We start from the raw sequence: 10,448 nt of genomic DNA, 5'->3' as shown, positions 1-10,448 counted from the left end.
TTTCTTTTTTTATACATAAATTAACAACGTATCTTTAATACCAAACTAGAATCGTTTTAAAACATATCATATTCATAATTTATTGCTTCATTTTGAATTCAAACTAATTTCCATATTTTATTACGATTCATTATTCCTTAATTGAAAATTTAAAAGTTTAAACTCTTTGAAATATGAGATTTATATCAAGTGAAATAAAAAATAAAAAATATTAAAAAAATGACATATGACATTATTAAGTTTTGTTTATTAGGATATAAAAATAAAAACAAATAGGATAACAAAAAAATAAAGATAGAAGATGGAATGTAGTTTCTTCCAACTTAGTATAATGGAAATTTTAGTTTTTCAACTGTCAATTATTTCTCCAAATATAGTACTAGTGTAGTATCTAAAGTCTTAGGTAGGTTGTATGGGGCTTGATGAATAGGTTCATCATATTTCCTCTATAATTGTTATCTTATCTATATTAAAAAAAATGATTTGACTTTTGTATCCCTCTCTTTAAATGAGATATGGAATCATTATAGGGATATACAAATCAAAACAAAATTGTATTTTTAGTAGATTGTTGAAAAAATAAGGGGAAATATCACCTATATGTTGAAAATACAAAATTACCCTTAGTTTTATTATATATTCCTCATATTTGAGGGTATTTATCTTCTATATTTTCTGACTTTTTTTTAATGCCTATCTGAAGCATGTTTGAAGGATGTTTGTGTTTCATTTAAGTGAAAAGACAAATTTTGGCTTTTTATCTTTTAAAGTTGACCTGCCATATTAATCTAAATAATACTTATAAAATACAACTTTTATCAGTATCTATAAAGAATTTACAACCTGAAATAATACTTAAATTTCCATTGATTAATTAAATAACAAAATCAAACATATATTCAGCCGCTTACAAAAGTAAATAAAAAAATAAATTGACATACAGTATTCACAATTATAAACAACTTCATCTTCACTCCAAGGAATCCTTATTCGTCCTTCTCCATGCCCTTCTTTTGAACAGTTTATTTGAAATCTTTCAACTAAGAGTGCCACGACGTCCTAAAATCTATTCAGATAATTTTTTAACAATTTCTTCAATAAGGGCACAAACAGCTAAATCAATTATTCCTAATGCATTGTACATCTGGTTCAGAAGTTGCAACCCTTTCTTTGCTCTTTCCATGTCCTTGAGACAAGAGGGTCATTCCTAACAACACTTTGGGTTCATTATGTCCCTCATATACAACTATTCGTATGTATGTTGTTCCAATTTCAGTATCACCCTTTTTAAAATATTGTCTTTGTTAACAAAAACACTTTATAAGATACTTATGGGTTTAATAAATAAAGAAGGAAAATATATGATCACAAAATAAAAAAACATATCAATCCCACCCTAAATAAAGAATCAGGGTTCCTTGGAAGCAAACACTTAATAATGTATGTTTCCAACCTCCACACTTGGGGGTCATATTGAATGCTCAGCCATACAAGTCTTAGATCAATGGAGTTGATTTCAATATTATTCTTACACACTTCGTTATCTTCAGCTGCGTGTTGAAAACCCTTGCAACTATATACAATATAAAATATGTGTGTGTGTGTACATATGTATATATATATATATATATATATATATATATATATATATATATATATATATATATATATATATATAACAAAGTCATAAAACATTTAAAGTGTAAACACATTAATATATATGCCACAATTTTGCACTGAAAAGATCCTTTGCGAAAATAGACCCCATGAGTGAGAGTATTTTGATCAAAATCTCATCGGGAAGACAAAAAATAGAATTCATATATGATTTTCGAATTTTTTGGATGCCATTTCGAGATTACAATTCTATAACACAATATATCAATGTAATACGTACTTTGGGCAGGTGTGTGTGTGTGTGTGTGTGTATATATATATATATATATATATATATATCGAATTAATGAGGGACACATCCATATACATAACCCACACGCGTCCCCGCATCATGGTCCTCAGGGTGAGATCATAGGAAAGGAAATTTGTGCCTCGGCCTATATATATGACTGTAGATTGAGCTTGTGATTGGAACCCCCAGTAATCCATATCCACGACTGTAGAGTGCGAACCGTCTAGTTAGATGTTGAAAGTAGTTTTGGTGTGTATAGGTGCGAAGTCTGTTACTTCGCAGTGTATGTATTTTGCAAGGCATTTGTTGTGTCGTTGTTTAATCGCAGTGTACGTATTTTGCAAGGCATTTGTTGTGTCGTTGTTTAACGTTTAGTCCTTGTATAATTTTTGAGGGTCTGTATCAACCTATAAATAGGGTTAGTATAGAAATAGAGAGATTGCTTTTGAGCACTTTTGTATTCGTTCTCTCTCTTTTACTTTTGTACTCATTCAAACAAATCAACAAACCAAACAGAACTTATTTACGATTGTGTTCTTATTGCTTTCTGTTATTGATTTTGTTCTCTAAACTCGATTCAATCACTCCACATTTGGTATCAGAGCGGGTCTTCGAAGATTAAAGCGACTTTTGAAGAAATGGTTCTCGATTTGGCTACATTCAACACAACTGGAACGTTTATGGTGAGTCTCTCAATGATCTCTCAAAATCTTTTTAATTCGTGTTTGCGTTATTGAATTTTTTTATCATTTTGACTCATTGGATCAATTTTTATGTTTTTGAAAAATTCATTTGCTATGATCCAATAAAATTTTTATTGATAAGCCCAATCCAATCCAATATTCATTTGTTAGATTCAATTATCGATTTGCATATATACTTTTTAGTCAATCTAGCCAAAAAAGCATATTGAATTCGTTATCTTGAGCCCATAATTCATTTTGATCTAAATTTCGAGATCTGTTACTGTTCACTTTCTAATTTTGAGCGTATAAATCATTGAATCCGATATACTCATTGTTTGAGCCCAATGATTCATTAAATCCATTCAATACAAATTATTTGTTGTTCGTCTTCATAGTAAGCTTTCTCAGTTGTACATTTTGATGTGCATGTCTCGACTTTTGATCAACGTGTTCTTATGTTTTCGTTTTCATCTCATCATTCCTAATAATCGATTAGTATTGTTTGTTAATCTAAAATTCTGAATCGAATTTATATGATTAGTTCTATGACGAGTCAATTTTGTTCAAGTTGAAATTGAGAATCGTCAATCGATCTTTGGTTTTGATGAGTATGGTCAAGAACAATTGAATATGATGAAGAACAGTTGAATAAACACTTTTTTATCTGAAATTTGACGTTGTAATCATCAATTTTGTGTTTGTTGACCATTGATTTCGAAAAGTCAACTCGGAAAAAGTCAACGTCATATTTTCAAGTGTTCATTCTATGAATTGAAGGTTGAAATTGGTTGATACAAGTCGAACAAGGGTTTTTTGATGTCGAAATAGTGTTTGATTTGAGTCGAATTTCAAAATTGATTGGGTTTGGGTTGTTGATGTCAAACGCTGCAACATGAGTTTTTGTTCGACTCTTGCAACTGATTTGGAAATCGAAGGTCTTTTAGTCAATGTTGATTTCGATGGTATATGGAGAATGCGAAATATATTAGTGTTTATATTCAGTTCGCATATCTGAATGATTTAAGGAATTTGATTTGAAGTTGACTTTTTGGATAGTTTAACTAATTGTGGTCGATTCGCATCTACAATCACGTTTTGGGGTTAGAGATCGACAAGGATTCGCAATTGGTTAATTGGATTGGAGGTCAAAATCATATGGCTGAGCAAAAACCGAACCGCAAACCAAAAAAACCGAAAAAACCGCATAAACCGAAACCGAAATGAAAACCGATGGTGCGGTTTTAGTTTTGCAAAAACCGAAAATACTCGGTGCGGTGCAGTTTCTAGTCTCGCAAAAACCGCAAAAAACCGAACCGCACCGGATATATATATATATATATATATATATATATATATATATATATATATATATATATATTAAGTGTTGATATTTGTAAGAACCAAGAACATATGACAATTAAATTTTCTATAAATATAAATATTTATCTTATCTATCCGATGATGATTCTATATTTTTAAACATACAGTCAGTGATATTTACAATAACAAATAATGTTTATGACATTTTTTAACATTTAAATGTGAAAAATACTAGTGATGATAGTATCATTTTTATGAATACATTAATATTATTGCATGTAGATGTGAAACAAATATTATATTAAATTCGTATTATGTTCAACCATTAGAAACATGTTGGAGGAATGGTTATGTAATTTGATTTCAAACCAAGAGGTGGTGGTATCGGTTCATCTCCAAAAAATGATTAGCACTCCTCATCTGAGTCAAAGTAACTCGTCATGTTAATTGAGTTTTAGTAAAAAGGCAAAATGAAAACAAAAAAAAAAACTAACAAAAAACCAGAAAAAAAAACGAACCGCAAAAAACCGCTATAAAAACCGCATAAAAACCGAACGGTGCGGTTTCTAAATTTCAAAAAACTAAAGTTACGGTTTTCGGTTCGGTTTTGGCCAAAAACCGCACCGAACCGCACCATGTTCACCCCTACAAAATCGTTCGCATATAAGGTCGTGATTTGGGTCATTCACATCTAGTATTGGTTTGAGGTTAAAATTAATTTTGACATGAGGCAGTCGCACTTGGTTTGAAGATCGCACCTAAGGTCATGATTTGTATTTTGGGGTTAGAGATCGAAGGCTTCACATCTAAGATGTCGATTGGGTTTGGAGGTCAAAATCGGGTTCGCATCTATGGATTGTGTGTTCGACGTGAGCAGTGTTCTTGAGTTTGCAACATGTGATCGTATTTTGGAGGTCTTCGCAAATTGGTCGATTAGATTGAGGTTACATTCAATTTCGCATATGAGGTCAAAATCAATTGTTCGCATCTCTGGATAGCAATTTCGTTCGCATCGATCGTGTTCCCATTGCAACTGATGTTTGGGTTCATTTGCATCTTGAAGAGAAGCGGAGAAGAAACAGATTGTGTCGATTCGCATCCCTAAACTTTCAATGAAATGGCAGTTTTACTCCACTTTCGCAATGGGGTCAAAAATTGTATTAAATGTTGAATTTCCATTTCGCATGCCTACAGTTTTCGCAAGTTGGCAAAATTTACCCAGTTTCGCATTGGGCTAAAAATTTTGAGAAGTGAGAATATTTTCGAATCAGATCGCTTGTAACATCCAGAAATAAATGGTATGACTTGAAACCCTTTAAATTAGAGTTATTGCATTATTAGTCCCTTAGTAGGCTGGGCGTACTTAGGTGTACGCTTAGCGTACTAGGACCCTTATTGGTCGCGGATGATTGGAGGTACGCTGGGCGTACCATGGATTGCGCAGGGCGTACGCGCCAGGGATCATAAACCCTAATTCTGGACTTGAGGCCTATATAAACGAATTTAAGCCCTTGGGACTAAACCCTAGAGAGCCTCCACTGCCCTTGAACGTCATTTCATTGTCGAAAGCCTTGAGAAATCATTTTTGAGCTTTAAAAGTGTGCATTTGTGATCTTTAGTGTTCATTTCAAGGAGAAGAGTTGGTCAAGTAAGCTTGGATCGAGAGGGTGCTTCAAGATCTTGCATCATAATCATCTTACAGAGCTCTTAGAGGTAAAAAGCTTGCATCTTTCCTCTTTGCTCTTTAGATCTAGCTAGGGTTTTTGTAGTTGGTCCCTTTGATGGATTTTGGGCCTCATTTGTTGGCTAGATCGTCCCCATCCGATAATAAGGTCAGATCTAAGGTCCTTAAGCCATTTAGGAGCATAAAAATAGGAGTTTGGTGGAGGTCTTGACCTTGTGCATGAGTTAAAGACTTTGGAAAGGTCTTAATGATGACTTTGGAGGTTTAATGGACATGCAAAGGCATAAAGTTTGCAACTTTATGCCTTAGGAGGTGTTAATGGACTCAGATCTAGATTCTGGACATAAAAGGATGGAGTAATAAGCACTTAATGGGGAAGGTGCTTAACTGAGACTTACATTGGGCGTACTCTGAGTACGCTACGCGTAACCCTTGAAAACCCGGTACGCTGCGCGTACTTGAAGGGTACGATGGGCGTACGCGGGGCAGTTTGGTTCGTTCTTGTTTTGGGCTGTTGGACTTTGGGCCTCTTTTGGGTTATTGGGCCTCATTGGATTCTGTGAGTTAGAGGCATTATTATCGGTTTGGGCCATGGACTTATTGGTTGGGCCTTTTTGGGCCAAGGGGGCCCATTAAGGATATTGTACTTAGATCTTGGGCCCATTTGCAATGAAAGGGTGATTGGGCCTTTGGGGTAGGGTTTAAAGGCTGGGTCCTCCCTTGGGATAATTTATGGACCAATCATTGATGATATTATTATTGTTATTGTTCAGTTCGGGAGGTTGCGGGTCATTAAGAGTGCAGTATTCGTATTCTTCGGACAGAGGTGAGTCTTCTCACCATACCCACGGGTCTACAACACCAAGGCCGGCCCGTTATGTGTTTATGGTATATGTGCAATCACTTTGTGTTTTAATATGTAATGTGATCGTATGTTTTGCATAAAGACCCTAGGGGAAGCCCGTGGCGTTGGATGTAAGACCATGTGGGGTAGCCCGTGGCAGTCCTAGGTAAAGACCATGTGGGGTAGCCCATGACATTGGATGTAAGACCATGTGGGGTAGCCCATGGCAGTCCTAGGTAAAGTCCATGTGCGGTAGCCCATGGCATCCTTGCTGGTTCTCTGTATACATGGCCTATGTGATGTGTTTGTAGCTTGATTTGCTACTAGGATATGTGTATGTGTGGTGTGTGGTATGCTTTGGGGAACTCACTAAGCATTTCGCTTACAGGTTGTTGAATTGTTTCAGGTACATCGGAGTCGAAAGGCAAGGGCAAGGCGTGATGGTGCGGCGTGCACTCTATCTATCTCTCTTTTTCACTAATATGTTTAGGGACACACTCTGATAATTTATATAATGTAATGGATGATGTTTTAAACTAAATGTGGGGTTCACGGTTTTACGTCAATGCGTTATTTAAATTAAATGAAATTTTCTTTTGTTGTAAAATTTTGGGCTGTTACAAGTTGGTATCAGAGCCTTTGTTTGAGGGATTCAGGCACACTCTCGAGTGTTTCGGGACTCAAACTAAGGAATGGTAGAAATGTTTTCAAAATGATAACCTAAAAACGAAAAGATGAGAGTGCAATGCGCGTGATCAGCCGAGCCAAGTAAGTAGTTCCCCTATATGCTTGCCATGTTATACTGATTTTGAACCATGTTGCTTATGTGGAATTTGCTACGTGTATGCTTTTAAAATTGTATACGGTTAGGAGCTTATAGCCTCAGAATGATTAAATTGGCCTTATTTCCTGTTCCTTGTTTGGTTGTGGTGTTAGGGTAGAATCTTTTATTCGAAAGTCTATTTTATCCCTTCTCTGTGTATTTTGCATGCATAACAGCAACCTGTTATGATGACGTGATTGTTATGGGTAGAGGAACTTTTAGGATGGTCTGAGATGGTGATGTGCGGTAAATGCGGGGTATGGTTTGGTTATGGAATGAATTGGAGTTATCGGATTGAGCAGTGGTGAAAGGTACAGGTAGGTGTGGAAGGTAGTATTGGGCCCGTACTACTGGAAGCACAGGATCTGTACCCAAAGTACTGATGGATCCGAAAACCCCAAGAAGGACCGGTGTGGAAATACCCCTTATATGGAAATCTTGATCCTTTTTATTTATAAAATTTCAGTTAGTATGGTGGTGACACGATTTGGAGCAGGAGGTTTAGGATCGGGATCGGGATTGGGATCCGGGGCAGGATCGGGAGACCCTACTGATGGCATTGATGAGAGGCTGCGAGAACTCATTGCAGCCGAGGTTACCAGGGGCATCCTTGACGCAACCCCAGTCATTTTTGGTACGGTCAAGGAGGGTGATATGGAGATTATGGAGGAGAGACTAAGGTCTTTTAGGACAGAGTTGGCAGCGAGACAGATTAGGACCCGAACTCCCTCCTTCCGGGAGTTCAAGGCGTGTGGAGCGCCAGAATTCTTCGTGGTCAGGGACCCCATTGTCAGCTGCAGCTGGGTGGCAGATATTGAGAACGCCCAGCGCACGAGTTCATGCCCGGAGGTGGCAAAGGTTGGGTTTGCTTCGTGTATGTTGAGAGACAGGGCTCGCGACTGGTGGGGTGAGGTTACTAGCCAGGGGGCCAGCCGGAGTGGCTGAGATGTCATGGGATGAGTTTGTTCGACGGTTTGATTTGGATTTTGCACCGCCTATTGAGGTGCAACGGTTAGTGAGGGAGTTTCATGATTTGCAGCAGACCACCGAGACTGTGGCGGAAATCACCGCCAAGTTTCGGGAGCGAGCCTTATTGATTCCGCAGTATGCTACCAATGAAGAAATGAGACAGACTTGATATCATTCCATGCTAAGAGACGATATCCGGGAGTTTGTGAGTTTTACAGGGTGCAAGACCCTAAACGAGATGGTGGAGAATCCCTGCGAGAGGGAAATAGAGTTGGATACCCGCACGAAGTGGAAAACTGATCAGGCACAGGCAGCGGGGGGTCAGACTAAGAAGCCTAAGACCTCTGATTCTTCAGGTAAGGGTCAGCAAGGTCGGGGCCGGTGTGCCAAGTGTGGGGGATTCCATAGCGGGATGTGTAGGACGGCTGGGATGACAGGATGTTACTCTTGTGGCCAGCAGGGCCACATGAGTAACGATTGCCCCAAGAAGGGCTTGATATGTTTCCACTGCAATCAGATAGGCCATAAAAAGGACGAATGTCCTAGGGTGCAGGGAGGAGGAGGAGCGGTGGCGGTGCCCGCACCCGCCACCCTGAGGATCACTGATGGCCGCCCTGCCAAGGCGGATATCCCGGCGCTGAAGAGCTGCGCGTTCCAGCTGACTACTGAGGAGGCTCGTGCTGCACCAGACGTTGTGGCTGGTATGTATCTATTACTTTACTGCTTATTGTAATTATATGGCTTATGTTTATATCATGGCTGTTCAGGGACCTTTTTAGTCAATGGTATGACTGCTCATGTTTTGTTCGACTCGGGTGCTACCCGATCATTCGTGTCTCTTGCGCTTAGCAAGAAATTCCGGGACACGCCAGGGATCATGGACTCCCCACTCGAGGTTGACATTGTAGATGACCGCACTGTTAGTGCTGTGAGGATGTATCGAGACTGTGTCCTGAATGTACATGGAGAGAGATTTCGAGTCGACCTAGTTCCGATACCGTTGCGGGGGCTGAAGGTGATTGTCGGGATGGACTGGCTGGGGGCCAATGGGGCCATGATCGATTCCGAGCGACAGTTGGTTTGGATTCGAACCTCCAGTGGGGGAGAGCTGGTTATTCATGGTGAGGGGGCCTCGCAAGGACTGATTCTCTGTTCGGATGCAAGGGTAAGGAGGTTTATTCAGCGAGGTTGCATGGGATTTTTGGCTTATATCGCAGATACAAGGGTAGAGACCGCGACGGATGTGGGCAGTATGCCAGTTGTTCAGGGCTTTTGGGATGTTTTCCCCGAAGAACTACCAGGGGTGCCTCCGGAGAGGCAGGTGGAGTTCCATATTGACTTGGTGACAGGTTCCGCCCTTATAGAAAAGGCACCATATCGTTTAGCACCACCCGAGATGCAAGAGTTATCTACGCAACTTCAGGAACAGTTAGACCGAGGGTTCATTTGTCCGAGTAGTTCACCGTGGGGTGCACCGATCCTTTTCGTGAAAAAGAAAGACGGGACGCATCGTATGTGCATTGATTATAGGGAGCTGAACTAGCTGACGGTGAAGAAACGCTATCCTTTGCCAAGGATTGATGATTTATTTGATCAACTTCAGGGTGCATCTTGGTTCTCCAAGATTGATCTCAAGTTCGGGTATCATCAGATGAGGATTAGGGAAGAGGATATTCTGAAGACAGCTTTCAGGACTCGTTATGGGCATTATGAATTTATGGTGATGCCATCCGGGCTCACCAATTCTCCGACAGCATTCATGGATCTCATGAATAGGGTATGCAGACCGATGTTGGATCGGTCAGTGATCGTTTTTATCGACGATATCTTGGTTTACTCCAAAACCAGAGAGCAGCACGAACAACATTTGAGGGAGGTACTAGAGACTTTGAGGGCGGAGAAGCTTTATGCAAAGTTCTCCAAATATGATTTTTGGCTGCGGGAAGTGCAGTTTTTGGGGCATGTCATCAATCAAGAAGGTATTTCGGTTGATCCAGCAAAGGTGGAAGCTGTGATGCGATGGGGGGTACCGAGAAACACCTCAGAGATTCGTAGCTTTTTGGGTTTAGCGGGTTACTATCGGAGATTTATCCAAGATTGTTATGTCATTGACCTGTTTGACCAAGAAGAATGTGACTTTTCGGTGGGATGAGGGTCAGCAGAGGGCTTTTGAGACTCTGAGGCAGAGGTTATGCGAGGCTCCGGTCCTAGTA

General features: G+C 39.3%; 1 protein-coding gene across 1 annotated transcript; it reads left to right on the top strand.

The window, feature by feature from the left end:
- The first annotated feature begins 9,112 nt into the window (after window positions 1–9,112).
- Window positions 9,113–9,778, top strand: LOC145098932 (uncharacterized). The gene has a single exon (XM_079036523.1). The coding sequence runs from the start codon at window positions 9,113–9,115 to the stop codon at window positions 9,776–9,778; it is 666 nt and encodes a 221-aa protein (XP_078892649.1).
- The last annotated feature ends 670 nt before the right edge of the window (window positions 9,779–10,448 follow it).

The sequence above is a fragment of the Lactuca serriola genome, chromosome 4, assembly GCF_051521515.1.
Source record: "Lactuca serriola cultivar US96UC23 chromosome 4, Lser_US96UC23_V15, whole genome shotgun sequence".
In the NCBI taxonomy this organism is placed as follows: Eukaryota; Viridiplantae; Streptophyta; class Magnoliopsida; order Asterales; family Asteraceae; genus Lactuca; species Lactuca serriola.
Note: the sequence above shows the minus strand (reverse complement) of the source record. Positions and strands in the feature narration are given on the sequence as shown.

What these genes read in the sequence shown, in the direction of transcription:
- LOC145098932 (XM_079036523.1), top strand. Translation starts at nt 9,113, where the DNA reads ATGGACTCCCCACTCGAGGTTGACATTGTAGATGACCGCACTGTTAGT.